Here is a 22,364-nt window from a genome sequence, read left to right as displayed (position 1 = left end):
CGATCAGAAGGTTAGCAGTTCGAATCCCCGTGACGGAGTGAGCTTCCATTGCTCGGTCCCTGCTCCTGCCAACCTAGCAGTTCAAAAGCACACCAGTGCAAGTAGATAAATAGGTACCACTCCAGCGGGAAGGTAAATGGCATTTCTGTGCGCTGCTCTGGTTTCACCAGAAGCGGCTTAGTTGTGCTAGTCACATGACCCGGAAAAACGGTCTGCAGATGAGCGCCACAACCCCATACTCGTTTGCAACTGCACTTAACTGTCAGGGTCCTTTACCTTTTACTCTTTGGTGAGAGAAACCCCCGCCCCTCGAGATTTAATTGCTTTGTGATTATTCCAGATAAATAGAAACCTTTTCCATTTTATTAGCTGATCATTTGTTGTTTGATTTAGAATATTCTGAAATGAGATTCATTTGGGAAATGAAAGAAGAGTTTTAAACATTGCTTAATAAATTCATTGGAAAGTTGTTCATAATTATATTTATTGTATTTATATGAATATTGAGACAAAAAGAAATGAGTATGTTTTGTTAAAAATATATTGATTTATTTGTTCCATTTTATTTAGTTTTTGTAATTATGTTAAATAATGTAATTCAATCACCTCTGTTTTTCTCCATTTGCCTAACTACTATAAAAAGATCAAGGCTGTGTCTGAATTAGTTTGATTCACTTTAACAATTGTGGCTGCAATCCAAGGTTTTCTTCCAGTGGCTTTGTTTATATTTTTCTTTTTAAAAATAAACATTTTAAATTATGAAATATTTTATGATGACGAATAACATGTTTAGCACACTGTGTTCATATATTTACTCTCCCAAAATGTTTTCTGTGTAGTAGGAATACTTTTGTATAATACCATGTAGAGTCTCGGATCGTTACAGTTCCTACACCAAATCAATATGAAATGGTAGAGAAGCTTGTTGAAATCCAGGCTTTTAGAAGTCCATGATAAACATGATGACAAGTATGAAGAAAGAAAAACTGATAGGAGCTCAGAAAATGAGATTGACTGAATTTCATGTCATATTCACATTGATGGTTTCTTCTTTTGACCCTCATCCCCACGACGGGGTGAGCTCCCGTTGTTCAGTCCCAGCTCCTGCCCACCTAGCAGTTCGAAAGCACGTCAAAGTGCAAGTAGATCAATAGGTACCACTCCAGCAGGAAGGTAAACAGTGTTTTCGTGCACTGCTGTGGTTCGCCAGAAGCGGCTTAGTCATGCTGGCCACATGACCCGGAAGCTGTATGCCGGCTCCCTCAGCCAATAAAGCGAGATGAGCGCCGCAACCTCAGAGTCGTCCACGACTGGACGTAATGGTCAGGGGTCCCTTTACCCTTTACCTTTAAAGTAGGAAAGCCGAAGAGATGCTAGGTTCTACTTGTTACATAACCACTTCCTCATCCACAGGAGGACCTCTCCTCTTATTCCAGAACTACAGTGGTACCTCGGGTTACAGACGCTTCAAGTTACAGACTCTGATAACCCAGAAATAGTACCTCGGGTTAAGAACTTTGCTTCAGGATGAGAACAGAAATTGTGCAGCGGTGGCAGCGGCCGGCCCCATTAGCTAAAGTGGTGCTTCAGGTTAAGAACAGTTTCAGGTTAAGAACAGACCTCCAGAACGAATTAAGTACGTAAGCAGAGGTACCACTGTACTAAGCTTTACACTTTGTCGAAACCCTTTTGGAAGTCCAAGAATACCATGAAAGCTGCCTCCATCGTCAGGCTTGTTGACTCTCAAATAGGTTAGTGAGACAGGACGTTCCATGTCAGCAAGGCTTGCTCAATATGCTTGGCTATTTTATCTGGCAGAGCTTTCCACCAATTTTTCTGAAACGGATATTAAGCCATGGGTTGTCAACCTGGTCTATATCGCCCACTGTTTCAGGATTCTAGGTGGGCAGTAGGGGGTTCTACGACACAACCTGAATCCTCCTTCCATCGAGCACTGGTAGGCGGTAAGGAAATTTCACCATCAAGAAAGATGCATTAGTGGGTGGTAGGTATAAAAAGGTTGACCCCTGTATTAGGGATGCGGGTGGCACTGTGGATTAAATCGCAGAGCCTAGAACTTGCTGATCAGAAGGTCAGTGGTTCGAATCCCTGCAACGGGGTGAGCTCCCGTTGTTCGGTCCTAGCTCCTGCCAACCTAGCAGTTCGAAAGCACGTTCGCCACTCTTGGCGACTTCCACAGAGACCAAAAATACACTAAAATGTAAAGACTGCAATGTGAAGTCTTCATTTATTCAGCTTCCAGATGATGTATTTTGATATATGGATGTGAATCCTCTGAATCTGGTTTGTCTCGTGCTGAATGTGGAAATATATCTGGTGAAACTAGGAAGGACTTGATATCCTGATTTTCCATTTCCAAATCAACCAATGTATTTTAAATCACCATTATGAATAACATCACAAAGACCTTGGACATAAATGCATTTGCATGGAAATAAGGACTACAGATTCTAGCAGACGATGTTTTCAAATTTGACTTGTGGTTCTGTTGCTTGTGCACTTAAGAGCGTAAAAATGTGAGAGTGGCAGCCATAAATTGATGTTTTAGGCCAGTGCATTCTCTCTTGAATCTCTCAGCAGCTAATGAGCCAGGAAATAATCTTATTGTCTGTAGGTCCTTCCGCCAGACTGCTGCTACTATTTTTGAAACTGGTCTACCTTTAATCCACTTAGCCAGTCAAAACCTCACCCTCTTTTGTTCACACAGTTTATGAGTTTACAACCTTCGTGTATATCTCTTCCTTCCCTTCAGAAACAAAAAAAACATTGCATATAGTGGATATCAAATTGTTCTGTTATTTAAAGGCTTAAAACGATCCACCTATTTATTTAGTGGTGGGAAGAACCAGCTTTTATCTTTTTCAACTGAGTCGCCTTCTAACTGCTGCCAGCAAATATCTGTACTTGTTTTTTTACCAACACCATCCAGGTTAGACCGAGTATAAAACCAGCCACATTTGTATAATTAAATAAAAGTAACAATATATCCTCTATTACCGTATTTTTCGCCCTATAGGACGCACTTTTTCCCCTCCAAAAATGAAGGGGAAATGTGTGTGCGTCCTATGGGGTGAATGCAGGCTTTCGCTGAAGCCTGGAGAGTGAGAGGGGTCGGTGCGCACCAACCCCTCTCGCTCTCCAGGCTTCAGGAGCGCCCCAGCGCCAGCCCCACAAGGTCGGGGGACAGAGGGAGGCGGAATGCCGCCATCCCGCTGTCTCCCGAAGTGGTTTGGAGGCTGACGGCGGGGAGACGTGTGCTTCTCCCCGCAGCCAGCCCTGCAAGCTCCAGGGACAGTGGGGAGGCGCAGCGCGTCTTCCCGCTGTCCCCAGACCTGATCTGAAGGCGGGCGGTGGGGAGAAGAGCACTTCTCCCCGCTGCCAGCCCCGCAAGCTCCGGGGACAGCTGGGAGGCATAGCGCGTCTTCCCACTGTCCCTGGACCTGGTCTGAAGGCAGGCGGCGGGGAGAAGAGCGCTTCTCCCCGCTGCCGGCCCCACAAGCGCCTGGGGGGGGGAATTTTTCCCCCTCTATTTCCCCCCCAAAAAACTTGGTGCGTCCTATGGGCCGGTGCGTCCTATGGGGCGAAAAATACGGTAATTATAAAGATCTGCTAAGGCGAGTTCAGTTTGATACGGTTTCTTTAAAGCTTATAGTAATATGGTTCCTGTCACACAGTTATTCCCTGCGCTATTCAAGAGTCGAGCTCACCTAGTCTAGTTGTGCAACCTCTTTCCAACAGTGGCCCATCAAGATGCACAGAATTTTGCTTAACGGTTGCCTTCAATTTGATTTTAATTAATTTTTATAATGAAATGTTTTTAGAATGTGGGATTATTTGATTGTTGTTAGCCGCCCTGAGCCCGGCTTCGGCTGGGGAGGGCGGGATATAAATAAAATTTATTATTATTATTATTATTATTATTATTATTATTATTACTCCCTGGGTGACCTTTAGCATGCAGCTCTCTAGCACCAGCTGAAATACAGGGCAAGAATAATATTGATCTTCCTTGCAGGATTTACACCTTTGAAGACATCAGTGCTGAGCAATGTTATTTCAGTGAGTTGAAATCCAGTCCGTCTCTAAATGATCTGTTCAGGAAACTGCAGCCGCAACTTCACTTTCCCATGCTACTATGGACAAACATGCCATTAGTCACAAGGCAATGCAGCTAGTTGGTTGCTAAGGAACGGCTCCTGTTGCTTTAACTCGGTGGGGTGGCTGTTGATCATTCACCAGCCAGCCAAGGAGCCTTCAGCTTAAGAGACACAGCAGAAGACAGTCACATTCTGTGTCGGAATGAGCTGCCTTTACACCCTGACGTAGAGGACAGGATTAGTAACATCCTGGCCCCCACCAACACCCTTGTGGTTTATAAAAGGAAAATATTAAAAACCACTCTTGACATAAATTAACCCCCACTGTACATATTTCAAAATATCAAAACCAAAAGGCTGTAGGATTTCACCTGGAGGCAGAAGTGGAAACAATTTTTCTCCTCAATACACAGCTTCTAAATCAATGTTTTATGCTTTATTGGAAGTTCAGAAGTGCAACAGTTAAATATACTGACATTTTACAATTTTCCTTTTCCCTCTCAAGAACATGCACAGGAACATATGCATAGTACTATACAGATCATATGCAAAAAAGACTGAGTGAGAAACTGTTTTCGATTTTGTGAATTGATTCCCTCTGAATGAAACTGAATTGTAGTGAACAGAGTTTGACTTCAAGGTATTCGGCTCCGAGGAAATGTTCAAAACTTACATAAACAGCATCCGCCAATTTCTGAAGAGCTGAATAGGTGCAAATCTTATTCACGCAGCATCAAAAATAAAATTAAAAAAACCCTATCCAAACTTGTTCAGTTCATTCTTTAAATTCACACTGTACAACTTAATGAGTAGTTACAGTTCCTATTTTACAAAGTAATTACACTAAATACACAAATATACATGAAGCAAATAAGCCTTCATTTTTATGATCCTATGTCACAATGATGTGCCACCTACCTGCTCTCCTCCTAGAAATACAACTTTTTGCACCCATCCTTGGCTACAGAAAACAATGAGTGCATTATGTGCATTTTAAGGCTGCAGGCGTCGAAAGCCAAAATATACTCGGTCTCCCGCAGTCCTTTTTTTTAATCAGTCCTTACTTTGGCTTCTTCGTTGCACGCTGGAGAATGGGTCTTCACCCCATTACCCCAGCGGTTTTTCTTCATATTTCCACGATTCACAGCACTCGCATTCACTGCAGCGCCACATGGAAAGTCTTAAGGGAAAAGACTTTAGGCACACGGCTCCATGTGTCTTAGCAGCCAGCCAGCCACCTGTGCAAGCCACTGACGTCCCCAGTGCATTTGTGCTAATTCCCTGAACATTTACGAGACGCTCCCCCACTCAACTTGAAAATATATATATAAAAAGAAAGCTCGGCTCTCTCATTCCCGATGGACAGCTAAATACAGGAAAAAAACATTCTGTGGCTATGGATGCAGGGGCACAGGAGAGTCTTCCTGACTGGGGAACAGCATGCAGGGTGGAAGAGGCAACGCTGGATTCCTGGCAGTCCTGCCATGGCAGAGTCCAGAAACCTTCTGAACGAGACACTGCAGGCTATGCCGACGGTCCTGATCCTTGTGATGTTGGCTGAGAAGGCTGCGGAGTTGTCCCTTGCGGCTGGGAGGGCGCAGGCGAGGGACTCGTCTGCAACTGTGCTTGGAACTGGGCTAGCTGCTCTGGACTGGCCAGTGTCTTCAGGAGGTTGTTTTCCTGCTCCAGTTGGTTGTTCTTCTCAATCAGCTCTTTGATCTGCTCTTTGAGAACCTCCACTTCCTCTCTTACAGCGTACATCAAGTGGCTCTTTACGAGATCCTGGAGGGGGTAAAAGAAAATGTCAGGACTGGAGGAGACTGAGAGGTGATATGAGAGCCATCTTCCAGTATCTGAAGGGCAGCCACATGGAAGATGGAGCACACTTGTTTTCTGCTGCTGCAGAGGGTAGGATTCCAGTGGTAAGAAAGTGGTGCATGCTCTAGTTATCTCTCGCTTGGACTACTGCAATGCGCTCTACGTGGGGCTACCTTTGAAGGTGACCCGGAAACTACAACTAATCCAGAATGCGGCAGCTAGACTGGTGACTGGGAACGACCCCCGAGACCTGCATTGGCTCCCAGTACGTTTCCGAGCACAATTCAAAGTGTTGGTACTGACCTTTAAAGCCCTAAGCGGCCTCGGTCCAGTATACCTGAAGGAGAGTCTCCACCTCCATCGTTCTGCCCGGACACTGAGGTCCAGCTCCAAGGAGCGCCTTCTGGCAGTTCCCTCCCTGCGAGAAGCCAAGTTACAGGGAACCAGGCAGAGGGCCTTCTCAGTGGTGGCACCCGCCCTGTGAAACGCCCTCCCATCAGATGTCAAAGAGAACAATAAGTACCAAACTTTTAGAAGACATCTGAAGACGGCCCTGTTTAGGGAAGCTTTTAATGTTTAATAGGTTATTGACTTTTAATATTCTGTTGGAAGCCGCCCAGAGTTGCTGGGGAAACCCAGCCAGATGGGCAGGGTATAAATAATAAATTATTATTATTATTATTATTATTATTATTATTATTATTATTATTATTATTAATGTCTGAACATCAGGAATAACTTTCTGGCAGTAAAAGCAGTCTGGCAGAGGAATGGACGACCTTGGAAGATGGTGGGCTCCTTCATTTGCACTGCAGGGGGCTGGACTAGATCACCCATGGGGTTCCCTTCCAACTCAACAGTTCTGTGACTCCAGGAAGGGAAAGTGCATCAAGGCAAAACGGAATGGCAAGCAATTCTCATATGCATGCCAGAACACCACTCAACAGTTTCGTCCACATTCCACTTGTTGAATCTTCCATGGAATGCTCATGTATGGAAGGTTTTAGTGCAGACTCAGTTAAAAAAATAATAATTCAGAGCCTGTAAACGTACTGATGGTTATGTTTTAGCAGAAGTGAAAAACATAAACCAGAACTGAGCCCCTGTAGGACAGAGTCAGCAGTCACAGGAGGAATGAAGTCACCGTTCCTCCTGCTCTCTGAGTTCTGCTATCGCTTAGGGTCCTGTTATATCAAGGAGTGCTGAGTGGGAACCATGAACTTCCCAATATAGGGTGTTATTCAACTATCACATCCCATCAATGCAAAGATTGCCACTTCCGTAACGGGACTTCCCCTCTCCTCCTAATGCACACCTTCCCAAATCTGCTCTTGGAGGTTGGAGGAACCCTCAGAACAAATTTAGTGGGGCGCGCATGGTGATGGGGAGCCCCACTCCACAAATGGAAATCCTTGCTACGTGTTTCCCCCCATTGTGTTTGTTCAGGTATCTATGTGCAACCCTAGATGGGTTGCATGCAGCTGTCTACTTTGTGAAGGAAATGAGCTCACTAGCATGGCAGTTTGTTTGCACAAGCAAGGTAAGGAGCAGCTGAATATATCTTACAAATATCTAAGTAGCAGGTAAAGGGACCCCTGACCATTAGGTCCAGTCGCGGATGACTCTGGGGTTGCGGCGCTCATCTCGCTTTATTGGCTGAGGGAGCTGGCGTACAGCTTCATGTGGCCAGCATGACTAAGCCGCTTCTGGCGAACCAGAGCAGTGCACGGAAACGCCGTTTACCTTCCCGCCAGAGGGGTACCTATTTATCTACTTGCACTTTGATATGCTTTCGAGCTGCTAGGTTGGCAGGAGCAGGGACTGAGCAACGGGAGCTCACCCCGTCGCGGGGATTCGAACCGCCGACCTTCTGATCGGCAAGCCCTAGGCTCTGTAGCAGGTAAATATATCTAAAACATTGCATTCAAAAGTTCACATTCCTGGAAAAGGACCAGGAAATGGTGCTGCCACCATTAGATACATCTAATATTTCTTGTTATTCAATAACAAGATACAAGGGATACAAAAGAATCAATGTCTCGGACTGTGTCTGATTGCACTACGGTTGAGAAAAATGGAAGCAAGCTGTTCAGTTATTTTTACAGGAGTAATGTGTTTTAAATGTGCTGGTGGGAGGGAAGTTATTGGTTTGTTTTTGTTTTTATTATACTCTTTGCGTTCTCATTTTGTATTTCTATGATGTGAACTGCCCTGTGATCTTCAGGAAACGGGCGGTATACAAATGTTTAATAATAATAATAATAATAATAATAATAATAATAATAATAATAATAATAAAAAATACTGCTGTACCAGACACAGATTCAGCAACCGGCTCAGGCTCTGAATTTTAGCAAAATAGCAAACAGCAGGCCTCTAGCCCTTGCAGAATTAAATTTGCAAAGCAAAATGTGCAGGCACCATGAAAAGCAATTGTTTTGTGAGATGTGAACCTGCTCTCGCCTTTCAGCATCCACACATAAGCAGAAGACAGGAGGAGGCCGTGCTCTTTCTAACTCAGATTTTATTTCATGCAAAAAAGTTGTACGCCCAACCCCCACTGCCTTTATATAATCCGAATTTGGAAGGGGGGGAATACTATGATTTAAAAAGATACTATGGTTAAGAGGTACCAAGTGAGGTATATAGGGTTGCTGTGGGGATTAAATTAGTGGGGGAACCTAGTATAGTATAGTATAGTATAGTATAGTATAGTATAGTATAGTATAGTACAGCGAAATCTTCTTCTTGTGTTTTAGTCAGCTTCTTAGATTTTGTTTTTAGGAAATGCGGTTGGTTGTTATGTTTATTTTTTAACAGCCACAGAAGCTGAAGGGGATTGCTTTTCCACCTATGGGACAAAATAGGGGGATTCTTGGGTATATTTATATCAAAAGCTCAAATCCTTTTTGCTCATGGAAAAATAAGTGTGTGGCTGCTTGAACTGGGCTGTATTTCAGCGTTGCAGTTATGACGACACACATAATCTTAACAAATGGTTGAGGCTATTTATGTACTGCTTGCTTTTAACAATTTCAATCTGAATTTGGTTTAAATCACTTAAGATTTGCCCTCCATCTGAAATATCCCAGCCATGGAATGTAGCACTAGCAGCCCGAGATCAATACTGTAGATCAATTGGCAGTATTTTAGATCAAGGCCCACAGTAACAAATGTGGTTTATAGGTCATTAGATCTGAGTTCTTTGCTTCTTTTAAGATTGGCAATGAAGAGCAGCAAGGCTGTTTTGCTGCCAATAGCAACATCCTATGCCCTTTTAAAATGTATTTTTTTTGGGGGGGTACTATTGGGTTATTGTTTTTATTTTTATCATGTATTTTGTGGTTTTATATCTTGATTTTATTCTGTGAACCGCCCTGAGACCCCTGGGTGTAGGGCAAATAAATTCTAATAATAATAATAATAGTCGTAACAGCAGCAGAAATTCAACAGGTTCAGCAGTTCCCTAGTATAGAAATACAATTACGGGGAACTCTTCACCAGTTGACATTCCTGTCTGTCAGATGTCTTGCTACCCGGATGTGCCACACAATTCATTTTGGGGCCCTCCTTACCACCAGCGAAAGCAAGAGATCAATTTACACATAACCCAAAACCTTTGCACTTTTTAGGCAAATCTGTGCGTGCAAGGGGGCAGAGAGCCCAGAAAAAATACTGTTGGCATCCCTGAGCTTGCCTGCCCATCTTATTTGCCTCCCCCCCCCCTCAATGGCTCTGATTTTGAGACAGACCCCCTCTCTCCATTCCTGCACGCATGGCTTGCAGCAGCAGTGGCAGCTGCTCTTGCATTCTTGCAGTGGCTCTGTAGCAGCAGTAGCTCTCCATCACCTCTGCAGCAGTCCTTGCCTGCCTGCCTGCCTGCGCTGCTCTCTTCCCTCTCTGCCTGCATCCCCAAAGCCCCGCCTCCTCGGAGCACCGGCTGCAGCTGGCTGCTTCTTAAAGGGCAGGGTTGATTGCCGCATTCCCCTCCCCACCAGCCCCCCCCCGCTGACGTCAGGCCCACCCGAGGAGCCCGCCCCGATTCGGAGCCTGGGCCAATCCGAGGCCCCGGGTTATTTATAGCCACGAGTTATAGTTCAGTTTGCCTAGCAACAGAGGAGGAGGAGGAGGAAAGGGAGACGGGAGAAGGTGAGGATCCCGTGAGAACAGTTCTCCAGCAACAAAGCCCAAAGGCGGGCGCGGGGGGGGGGAGCTGGGGGCTGGATGTCTCGGAAGAAAAAGGTACCTGAGTGTGCGCTAGATGTATTTATTTAAGCATCAAACCAGGGGCTTTTTGCGCAGAGAGCCAGCCCCATTCGCCTGCTTGGGGGTTTCGGCTGCCCCTCTCCAAAAGGAGGGGGGGCAGAAAGGCCTCGATCCCTGAACAATGACGGCGTTTCCTAGCCCACCTACCTGCCCGTGTCCCTCCATCCCCCAGCATTTAAGCACGATGCCCTTGCGCCATGGAGAGGCAAGGAAACGGGGCACCCTCCCCGGCTGCAGGCGCGGCCAGCTGCCCCCCGATGTTAAGTGCGCGCTCCGATCCGCCGCCTCGGAGGCAGGAAAGCGGCCAGCAAGCGGCTGCAGCCTCCCGATCTGCTCCCCTCCCCTTCTTCCCCGTCTCTCCCGACCCCCCCCCCCCCGCCGCCGCCACATTCCTCGGACGGGCACCTACCATGGCTTGCTCGATTTTGTTGTCGATCGCTACGACGCTGGCACCGGAGGAGCTGCAAGACACAAGGGGGAAAGGAGCGCGTTAGCGGCGGCCGAAAAGCAGCAGCAGCGGCGGCGGCATCGCGCACACGGCCAGATCGACGTTTCCAACCCCCCCCCTCCTCTCCGCCCCGCCACCCCCTTCTCCCGCTAAACCAGGAAGATGGCCTCGGGATTACATAATGCGGTGAACAGCAGCGGTGCAAAGCCGGAGGTGTCACGCCAGATCTCTCGCCCGCAGGACAAAAGGAGCCGCCGACACCGCGGCGAAAATAAAAGAAAACACGCCCGCGATCCGGGGTGGGGAGGAGGGTGTGTGATGGAAAGCGATCTGCGACACCCCCCGCCCCAAATCGCGGCTGGTGCACAAGAAGAGATCAAGACCCGGGTCTGGCGACGCGCATTTACCTACTGTCGAGCCTCAGGGCAGAGCTGTCGGTGCCCAGCAGCGATGATAAGAAAGAAATGGAGAAATGCCTGAGCTGGTAGACGCCTAGATCCATCGCCACCTGCGTCCTACACCATTGGGCAGTCATGCAATGGCAGGGAAAGGGAGGGGGTGGGGGGCAATAATAATAATAATAATCCTCGGCCGGGCTTCTGGAGCGCCGCAACCCGGGGGGGCAAAGGGGGGTGCAAGGTCTGGGCAGTGGGAGAAAGGGCGAAGGGGAGCCGGAGGTGCAGCTGCGCAAAAGCAAGCGCCTTCTCGTCCTCCTCCTCCTCCGTGTAAGCAGCGCTTCCCTGCTTGCTCCGCCGATGGAAAACCTGGCGGGGGCTCCGGGCTCATTGCATAATCCATGCAAAAGGAGCCGGCGCCCATTGGCGGGCTGGACGCTTTGGGCCCCGCCCTCGCCCGCCCCCCCCCCGCCCGACTTGCCACAACAGCCTCGCTGGAACCGTCAGAAGCCAGTTTGGGCAGGAGCCAAGGCGGTGCGCGGAAACGTCCGAGGGGGAAAAGGCGAGGGGCGCGCGGAAAGGAGCCGCGTCTCCTCCCAGGGCGCGCTCCAGATCCTCCGGCCTTGGGGGTCCCGCGGAACGAGGCGCTCCCCGTGCCTATAACGCCGCTTTGGGGGGCGATTTTCCTAAAAAAAAACATCTCTCCCATTGCTCCAGAGGCCTGTTATTGCGTTGCTTGGGCAGCCCCTCCCATAGCGCCACCTAATGACACATAAAAGGCGGAGGTGGAGGGGAAATGACTAATATTACTTTGAAGGGTCTCGCTAGCCAAGTCTGCCAGGGCTTCCTTTGCATGGAAAGTGGTTGCTGCTCCTTTTATGGCATTTGTTTGTTAATTTGTTTATTTTGCCTCTTTGCATCTCTGGATCGTAGGAGCACCCCTTTATGACTAACATGCATAAATTTCCATAGGACAGAACGGCGAGATGCTATATTACATACAGCAGCGTTAATCGCAAAGCCGAAAGCGTAATTTGATTATCGGGGTGTCTCCCTAAGACCCCAACAAATCTTTATACACACTGGATCATTGTAATGAGGCAAAACACTGGATCCAGTGTGCACCCAGGATTATTCTCCTATCGGTTCCAATCATATGATCCACTCCCAGCAGGAGCAGCCAATTGCTTTGCCAACCCTCACCCACCTTTTCCCTTCTCTAGATGTTGCTGGAATACAACCCCCATCTTTCTGTGCTGGCTACACCTGATGGGAGTTGAAGTCCAACAGCTTTCTGGAGAAAGTACCTGTAGCAAAAAAAAGTTAAAGAAGTGTGCAGGCTTGAAGACTTCTAGCAACTGCTAGAAGAATAAAGCTGTTATGAGCCAAGCTATTTAGAATACCCACACCATACTTAGATGTGTGCAACTCTCTTATCACCATGTTCTTAGTGTCTGCAGCTCTCATGAAGATTTTAGCAATATATTCTTGATTTCCCATACACAAGAAGATGCCAAATGTTTTCATCAAGTTTGTCTTCAAAGGTTAAGTCTCCTTCCTCCTCCTGCAAATTTTCTCTTTGTATGTTGGAGATTATATATATATATATATATGTGTGTGTGTACAAAGGCCTTTTGTAGCCTTCTAGACATTGGACTCTTAAGTCTGATCAGCCCCTGGCAGCATAGCCAGTAGTCAGGGGTGATAGCAACTGAAGGGCACATGATTTCCCCATCTCTGCCTTAAAGAGATTCGGCCGAAAAGAAGAAAAAGGAGGAAATGGCAAAACAAATAGGCTATGATGAGAGCATTTACTTCAACAACAATCCTTCTATGGATTGGGAATAAGATTCACAGCTTAGGGGCAGGTGGCACAGTCAAGCATTTAAAGGAGGGTAGAACCCCCCCACCCCAATCATTCTGTTTGCACAAACTTCACACACACTCACACTCACACACTACATACGCCACATTTCTGTTATAAATTCATAGAAAATCAACCATACATCGGATTTGCACTGTTCCATTTTTTACTCCATGTGACAAGGACTATCAAAGGGGGGTGCTTGGTTTCTGGTCAGCCATAATCCCCTCACCATCCCAGCACATCCACAGGAGCCCTGCCCAGTTGCTATGTCAACCCTGATAATCCCAGACAGAAGACAATCAAAATCACAAAGAACAGTGGATTCACCACAGGCTGAAACAAAGGACAATGATCAGATCTTCCCTCTGGGGGCAGGAAACTGCAAACTCCCCATTGTCACCTGGAAAGTACTCATGGGGAGGGGGAAAGGAGGAACCAGCTGGGTGACAGGACACTCAGGTTACCACCACAACTCCTCCCTCAACCCCTCCTTTCTGTAATGTATGCATGATGTCAACCCTTTCTGTAACGTATGCATGATGTCAACCCCTCCTTTCTGTAATGTATGCATGATGTTTCTGGGGGTGGGCTTGACCTAGAGGAGGGGAATTTCAAAAGTTTTTATAAGGTCTTGCAGCCCATTGTTCTGGGTCTTTCCTCTCTCTTGCAAGGGAAGGGAATACCCTGTTGCAACAGTTCAATAAAGGCCAAGCCTACAGGCTGCTGTTTTGCTCCAAGTTATCCTGGTTGGTGTCTTTACTTTTTGTCCAAGGGAGCCCTCAGATTTTTCCGTTAACACTTCAGAGAGCAGTTTGGTTTCAGGCAATGGCTGGCTGGGTGGGTGGAAGAGGGAGAGGAGTGGATTGAGCAAGCTATGAAATGATAGGTGAGGTGTAAAGGGAGGGGCTGTCAGGTGTGGTGGAAGATTTGGCAAAGGGATAGATGCGGTTGGCAAGTGACGCAAGCATGGACCCCTGTAGATTGTCATTGATTCACAATTTAAATATGAGCACGATTACAATAACCCAGGGGTGGGGAACCCTTTTAGCCTGAAGCGATCTTTCCATCGCTTACCGAACCCAATTTGAATCCTTGCGTCTCAGAATTTGCATCCTGAAGCTTTGCCACTTAACCTAAGGGCTGTGAGGAAAGTACTACAGATACTTGCAACCTCACTGAAAACATACATGAGGTGTGATGTGTTAAGCACAGCAACAGTGAAGGATTAGCACAGCAGCCACAAACACCTCTGATCAATTTTCACTTCAGCCACAAATTTACTAAGGGCTCTCAGAGGACCCTTGAACTCCAATTGGGGACAATAGACAGGGAGTTGAAAATATTACCATAATGTATGTGCAGTGCTTGGAATGCTTCAAATGCATTATATTCGACACTAGGCGTTGTTGTTATCAAAGTAGTGAGTCATTATGAGCAAACTACATAATAGTAGTAAACAGAAGTCCTAACCTTTATACTTATTTACTGGATTCCCTTCCTGCCGAAGGAGCCCTGCCTGTAACGCTAGGAATATATAACACTAAATTCCTTACCAAGGAGATGTCTGAAATGTCTCTTAAAAATTGCATGGATAAAACAATTGAAACCAGGCCATAAATCTGTTTGACCTACATCCCTTCCATGAAGAAGCTGCGGTTATAAGTATATATAAAAATGTATGTGTGTGTGTTCTTGGCCCCTGCCCCCAAGCAGTTCACAGACAAACAACTAACTTACAAAAACAGGAAAATCATAAAACAAGTCTGAGGATCAAAAAGACCCCTGCGTTGCAGGGGATTGGACTAGATGACCCTCATGGTCCCATCAAACTCTATAGTTCTATGATCAGACAGCATCAAAGGCATGTTTAAATAAAACTGTTTTAACAATCTTTCAGAAGACCAGGGGCTTAGGTGCCACCTCTGAGAAGACCCTGTCCCACGCATTACAGCACATACAATATGTGGAACGGAGGATCCCCAGAACATATCAACAGGTGCATTCAGGCAGTCCTTCAGATATTCTGGACCCAAACCATAGAGGGCACAACTGACACATTGAATAGGGTTCTGAAACACATATCAAGCAAAAGGCAACCACAGAATGTACTACAATACAATAACCAAAGCATGTGATACAGCTATGTAATTCACTATCCCTTCCCTTTTCCCATTCCTGACATACGGTAATTTTTATGTGTGCATGCATGTGCACACATTAAACAAATTCCACAGCAGTCCTTTCTATGCAAACTACAATTAATTTTTAAAATACCCTCCAAGTTTCAGCAACTTGCCTGCTCCTGAAGTAATTAGATAGAAGCAGAAGATGGAAAACGATTTAAGATGCTCACATGCAAATTATCAGTTACAACTGAAAAGATACGATGTTGACTATAAGTGAAGAAGGATGGTCTAGAATGGTGGGATGGTGGTAGGCTGACATCTCCATCAACTGGCGGCTGGCCAAGATAGTTGCGTGGCGTTTAATGATAGCCAGACACAAGTAAATCAGATGAGGCATTTGGCTGGTGGAAGGAGACAAAAAATGACGTGGTCTGACAAAGTGGTTTTGTGGGATGAAGGTAGACTTTAATGGCACATGTCCAGGGAGTGCCATGCCTTTTTGGAGGCGTGAACTGGAGATGAGCAGAAGGATGGAAGAATGAGCTCTTCTTGCTGGCAATGGATTTGGGAGAGTATCTTTGGTAGGAAAGATGGACTGATATGAAGAATCACTCTATCTCTATGGAAGATGCAACAGTGCTGCACTACTGAATGTCCTGAGCATACTCTGCCCAAGAAGGACAAACAGCTGAGATGGACAGTTGGAGCAACAGCACAGCCATGCCTCCCCCAAACTTAAGTACCCATACCTGACAACATGCACACAATCAGCCTGCAACCGCTCCTATATGCAAGCTGCCTCTTCCAACCCCTCCTGGTCCTTGGGAGCAGCGGGGAAGAGGATGGAGGGAATTCTACCAGCCCACTGCAGCTCAGGAACATTTTCCTCCTCTACTCCTACTGTGCTCTGCAACGTAATGAGTCTTTAAACACTCTATATAACTCTTGACTTCTGATTCATCACTCCACTCGTCATCACTGTCATTGTAGGCTGATGGTCAGAGTCAAGGTCTTCAGAGGAACTCATGGGTTGGGGTCGAGTTCCCCTATCCTGAAGCTCAGGGGAAGCAGAGCCTCTGGACTGGGACTGAGGACCTTTGTGGGGATATTTTATACTTGAAATATTTGATATTTCGTCTGAGATGGAGCTTGTTCTTGTCTAGCGCTGGGTGTATTTTGCAGAGGTGCAATAGAGTGCATAGGAGCTTCAGAGATGCTGTGGGCATAACCCACCTCTCTTGCTACACTAGTAAAACCTCCTTGAGGCAGCGTAATAGATTGAATTAATTAATTTTATAATGAATGATTTTAGAGTGTTGCTTGTGCTGTACTTTTGTACTGTTTTATTGCTGTTAGCCGCCCTGAGCCCGGCTTCGGCTGGGGAGGGCGGGATATAAATAAAATTTATTATTATTATTATTATTATTATTATTATTATTATTATTACTACTACTACTATTTATTATCATCATCTGGGCGAGTATCAGGAGCCAAATAAGCAGTGCTCTCAACCCGGGTAGGACAGCTGCTGGATTGCTCTGGGAGACGTGAGGATGCCAGTCTGAGCTTCCAGCATTACATACCCTGGAGGAGATGGGGAAAGTATGACAAATTCTGTGGAAGAAAAGCTGCCTTAATACTGATCTGAAGGCTGCCTTATTGGTTCCTTTCTTCATCAGACTCTGGTTTGCCTATCTCCCTTCACTGAACCCGCTCATCCAGCAATGAAGAGGTCAATACATAGTAGGGGAGAAGTCAGAGGGACACCTGAACTGGCCCTCAGATCTATTATTAAGGATTTTGCTTAATGGGAGGGAGGGAGACACCCCTCTCCCAAAGTTCAAAATGGCAGGTGGACACCACTGTTTTTATCACTGAGGAACTTGCAAGAGGGCCAAGCCCTGGTTTGCAAGGCTTGGAAGTTTGGCTGCTGTTAGCCGCTGCTTAAGAGTGGAAGCAAGACTTTATACAAGAGCTTTCCGTATGTTAAAACGTGATTTAATGCTGCAGAACAGGCAGGAAAAGATGCAGCATTTGAGAGGCAAATATAGCATTAAGGAAGTGTTTGTGGGGGGAGCTCAAACAGAACAAAGAGGAAGAATAAAGGAAAAACAAGGGCAGAGAGGGGCAAGAAGGGGCTTTAAACTATGCGCTGGGGGTGGGGGGACGACATAGAGGAACAAAGGCCCAGAATGGGAAAAGGCCGAGGGGAAAAGACGTGAGAGACAGACCTTTTTCTAAATGGTTATAAACGGATGCAACACAGACAAAAGGAGGCAAAATATGAAAACAAGGAGAACCACAGGCCTGAAAGTTGAAGAGGAGAAGCCAGGAGTCTCGAGAAAAACAACTGCTTTCTGTGAGGCAAAGATAAAAAAATTGGCTCAAGGTGTGCGGGGAGGAGCCAAGATGGAAGTTTCCTCTTTGTTTATTTAAGCTTGAAATGTTGACTATTGACCACCAGATGGTGCCCGATTCCCAATCTGGCTACAGCTTCTCGCAGGATCTCAGAAATAAAGGGATTTCTACATCATGTACAAAGGACTAAGGAAGATAGACCTCCCAACGTTATCCAAAACTGTACAGGGTTTTAAAAAGATAGAAACAAACATAATGAGGTATGTTTGGGACTGGACCACCAGCCAGTAGAATTGTAGACCACAAGGGTCTTCGGGTGCAGCCTTCTGCAACGCAGGCATCTTTTGCACAACGTGAAGCTTGAACCCGTGACTCAGATATTAAGAGTCTTATGCTAACTCAGTGTTGCAGCATTGCTGTACGCTGCCCAGAGTGGCTGCAGAAACCCAGTCAGATGGGTGGCATATAAATAATAAAATTATTATTATTGGTGGTAGTAGTAGTAGTAAGATGTAAGATGTATGGAAGTGAGAGCTGGACCATAAAGAAGGCTGATCGCTGAAGAATTGATGCTTTTGAATTCTGGTGCTGGAGGAGACTCTGGAGAGTCCCATGGGCTGCAAGAAGATCAAACCTCTCCATTCTGCTTGGCAGGGGGTTGGACTCGATGGCCCTTGTGGTCTCTTCCAACTCTATGATTCTATGATTCTATGATTCTGAAGGAAATCAGCCCTGAGTGCTCACTGGAAGGACAGATTGTGAAGCTGAGGCTCCAATACTTTGGCCACCTCATGAGAAGAGAAGACTCCCTGGAAAAGACCCTGATGTTGGGAAAGATGGAGGGCACAAGGAGAAGGGGACAACAGAGGACAAGATGGTTGGACAGTGTTCTCGAAGCTACCAGCATGAGTTTGACTAAACTGCGGGAGGCAGTGGAAGACAGGAGTGCCTGGCGTGCTCTGGTCCATGGGGTTATGAAGAGTCGGACATGACTAAACAACAACAGTAGTAATAAGAAATGTTCCAGTGTCTGGTCCCTGCTTGTAATCTAGAAGCAGCACTTTGACTAAGTACTCTTGTCAAGTCTTCAAATGGTAGCCCCATGTACAAAACAGAACTCAAACCTGAATGCTATTAGGGTGTGGAGAGCCAGGCTCTCTCTGTCCAGAAGCTATTGGACCTGCACACCTTTCTAAACTGTGACCTCATGCCAGCTTAGTTTGGCCACATCCATGAGCACTACTAAACTGTGAATTATTCTTCTGAAAGTAACATCATCTAGAACTGGCTGACCACCACATCCTTAAACAGATGAGCGCTTCTATCTGCAGTCTCTGGGAGCTTGTGTCTAGGAGCTCATGACCAGGATTTGTAAAAAGGGGATGTTTGTAAGGGCAATTTGTCATTGAAATTTTACTCAGCATTGATCCAGAGTATATTCCAGTGTATAGTTAGCAGAGTAAAAACTTAAACACACTGCAGGATTCTCGAAAGATACAGAGGCAATTGTACTTCATCCAGCAGAGCTTTACTGCTACTGAAGGCAAATGGTCACAAACCCAATATATTCAGGATTGGCACTGCCCATAAGAAATCCAGTTGCAGCAGACTTAACTTAAACTTACAATAATTTATAATACAGTCATACCTCTGGTTACAGACGCTTCAGGTTGCATATTTTCGGGTTACGGATGCGCCAAAACCTGGAAGCACTGGAACGGGTTACTTCTGGGTTTTGGCGCTCGTGCATGCGCAGAAGCACTAAATCGCACATGTGCAAAAGCGCAGAATCGCGACCTGTGTGTGCACAGATGCGGCGCTGCAGGTTGCGAACATGCCTTCTGCACGGATCTCGTTCACAACCGAAGCATCCACTGTAAGTCTAAACCAGGCTTCCTCAACCTCGGCCCTCCAGATGTTTTGAGACTACAATTCCCATCATCCCTGACCACTGGTCCTGCTAGCTAGGGACCATGGGAGTTGTAGGCCAAAAACATCTGGAGGGCCGAGGTTGAGGAAGCCTGGTCTAAACCTTAACACTTAGCATACTATGTTTAGTGTTAATGTTTTCCAGAAGGAAAAGAGATAGAAAGAGAAAGTGAAACTCAAACTCCTTCTGGCCTTACTTTCGTAGTCAGCATGCCCTTGACAGAAAGAGATAAGAGAACCAGTTTAAGCCTGCCGTACTCAGCTTCTCTGAAGGGATCACCCAAATATCATAAACCTTCTGCTTGTTTCTTTCACACAGAGAAGCATCCAGGACCTTCTTGAATTACAGTGGTACCTCAAGTTAAGAAATTAATTCGTTCCGGAGGTCCGTTCTTAACCTGAAACTATTCTTAACCTGAGGTACCACTTTAGCTAATGGGGTCTCCCGCTGCCACTGCATGATTTCTGTTCTCATCCTGAAGCAAAGTTCTTAACCCGAGGTACTATTTCTGGGTTAGCGGAGTCTGTAACCTGAAGTGTCTCTAACCCGAGGTACCACTGTAATTGGAATAGGGAAGATCTCTACACATCAGATCAATACTTTCTGCACGAAGAAATGCAAACTGACAGTTTGTAAGGGCAATTAGCGTGGAAGGCAAGACGTGCTGCCCCATGGTGTACACAGGACCAAGAAACATGGGCAGCAAGGGAGCTGCGTCAACACCTGTGCCATGCTTGCCTTCCTGCCTGAGAACGTGAGAAATTACACCTACATCAAGTGCAAGCTGGTTGCCTTGCAGGAAGAGGTGGTCCACCAACTTGAGGCCCACCTATCGACACTTCGAATCATCAGGCAAAATGAGGAATTTCTGGAGAGAGCAGAGTGGACTGTCCTGAAACAGTGACATGGGGGTGGGGTGCCTCTAGGGAGGAGGAAGATTGCCCAACGCAGGAGAGAAATCTCTAGAGGAGTATGACACACAGAAACAGGACTGTCAGGAGTCATGTTGTGAGACTGGAACTGCAAAATTGACCTTGGACACTGCTTCTGGGCCAGAGGAGCAAGGGCAGCCATTGCTGACCTCAGAATACACCCAGGTGGCTGTGGAAGGGGCAGCGGACAGAATGATTCCTGCCACTCTCCAAAGGAGGAAGAGACGTCTGTTGGCGGAAGGTGGCTCCCTACTGACAGGTGAGCCGAGATTTAAGAAGAGCATGTATATGAAATGGAAGAAAGAGGAAATCGTGAAGTAAGAGTAGCCAACAGCTGCAGGCTAAAGCTCAGAATGAGATCTTGTTTGCAAGAGAGGTTAAAAATAATAAAGGGTTTCCCCCCTGGCTATGCTCAAACCAAAAGGGAAGAACATGGAAGTAGCTGTTGGATGAAAAGAGAGACGGTGGAACTGCTCAACACCAACTTTACCTCTGTCTTCACCTAAAAGGAAAGCAGTGCTCAACCTGGTGATAACAGAATAACCAATGCAAGGACGGAGTTGTAGCCCAAGATAGGAAAAGAGGTGGCAAGGGAACTCCTAGTAAAGATAAAGGGAGCCCTGACCATTAGGTCCAGTCGCGGCCGACTCTGGGGTTGTGGCACTCATCTCGCTTTATTGGCCAAGGGAGCCGACGTACAACTTCCGGGTCATGTGGCCAGCATGACTAAGCCGCTTCTGGTGAAACCAGAACAGCGCACGGAAATGCTGTTTACCTTCCCGCCAGAGCGGTACCTATTTATCTACTTGCACTCTGACGTGCTTTCAAACTGCTAGGTTGGCAGGAGCAGGGACTGAGCAACAGGAGCTCACCAGGTCGCGGGGTTTCGAACCGCCGACCTTCCGATCGGCAAGCCCTAGGCTCTGTGGTTTAACCCACAGCACCACCTGTGTCCCATGCAAGGGAAATCCTAGCTACTTTAAATTCATTCTTATCTCCAGAGTCTGATGAGCTGCATCCAAGGGTACTAAAGGAGTTTACAATGTAATCTCAGAGCCTGTCTATAATCTTTTATAATTCTTAGAGAACAGGTGAGGTCCCTCCAAACTGGAGGTGGGCAAATATTGCCCCCATTTTCAAAAGGGGGAGGGAGAAGACCCAAGTAACTACCGACTGGTCAGCTTGATACCAGTAAAGATCCTAGAACAAATAATTAAACAGCCAGTCTGGTGAGCACTTATAAAAGGATGCTGTGATTAGTAAGACCCAGCATGAGTTTCTCAACAAGTCATGCCAGAGTTACAAGCTTGGTGGATTAGGGGAATGCCATGGACATAGTGTATTTTGATTTCAACAAGGCTTTTGCTAAATCCCCCATTACATGTTTGTGAGGAAGCTGATAAAATATGAGCTAGACAAGGTAACTGTTAGGTGGATTTGTTGCTGGTTGACTGACCAAACCCAAAGAGTGCTCACTAATGGTTCCTTATCACGCTGGAAAAAGTGACAAGTGGGGAGCCACAGGTTGTTGCTCAACGTCTTTATAAATGACTTGAAGTAATTGAGGCGATGCTCATCAAATCTGCAGACTTGGAACGGTAGCTAATGTCACAGAAGTCTGAATCAGGATTCAAGATGACCATAACAGTCTGGAGAACTGGGCGCAAGCTAACAAAATGAATTTCAACCGGGACAAATGTAGGGTTTTGCACTTAGGCAGGAAGAACCGGCTGCACGAATATAAGATGGGGAACACTGAAAGCTGCAAAGATAGAAACTGCAGGTGTGCCGTGCCTAAAACTGAGGGTAGTCTGTGTCCCCTTATGCCAGTGCAATAAAATAATTTGTCCACAAAATATTGTATGTCTGTATGTATGCCATCTGCCATGAATGCTTTAGTTGAGATTCCTGCATTTCAGGAGTTTCAGCTACATGACCTTTGGGTTCCCTTCCAACTCTACAATTCTATGATTCTAGGTGCATTCTTCTGCGGAGGGGGTCCATAGCTCTCATCATCAAAGGGGTTTGCAATGCAAAAGTTAAGAATGATCGCCTTATGCCTACTGATAAGATAAAACTCAGAAATGGGGCTAGTGACCAGCACAA

General features: G+C 46.3%; 1 protein-coding gene across 6 annotated transcripts in view; it reads right to left on the bottom strand.

Annotated features, from left to right (window-relative positions):
- Nucleotides 1-4,532: 4,532 nt before the first annotated feature.
- The window catches only part of TSC22D1 (TSC22 domain family member 1), a 64,380-nt gene continuing 46,548 nt past the window's right edge, over nt 4,533-22,364 (bottom strand). For 2 of the 6 annotated variants that reach the window (XM_082223060.1, XM_082223063.1), the window contains exons 2-3: nt 10,612-10,663; nt 4,533-5,900 (exon numbers count right to left, since the gene is read on the bottom strand). In XM_082223060.1, coding sequence (XP_082079186.1) covers nt 5,643-5,900; nt 10,612-10,663 — 310 coding nt within the window. In that variant the 3' untranslated portion in view covers nt 4,533-5,642. Of the gene's footprint in view, nt 5,901-10,611; nt 10,664-10,828; nt 10,884-11,057; nt 11,431-13,986; nt 14,435-22,364 lie in introns of those variants that run through there. The other 4 variants (XM_082223064.1, XM_082223062.1, XM_082223065.1 and 1 more) reach the window with 4 other exon arrangements.

This window comes from Podarcis vaucheri (genome assembly GCF_965113315.1).
Source record: "Podarcis vaucheri genome assembly, chromosome: 5".
Lineage (NCBI taxonomy): Eukaryota > Metazoa > Chordata > Lepidosauria > Squamata > Lacertidae > Podarcis > Podarcis vaucheri.
This window is presented reverse-complemented; position numbering and strand designations above follow the sequence as displayed.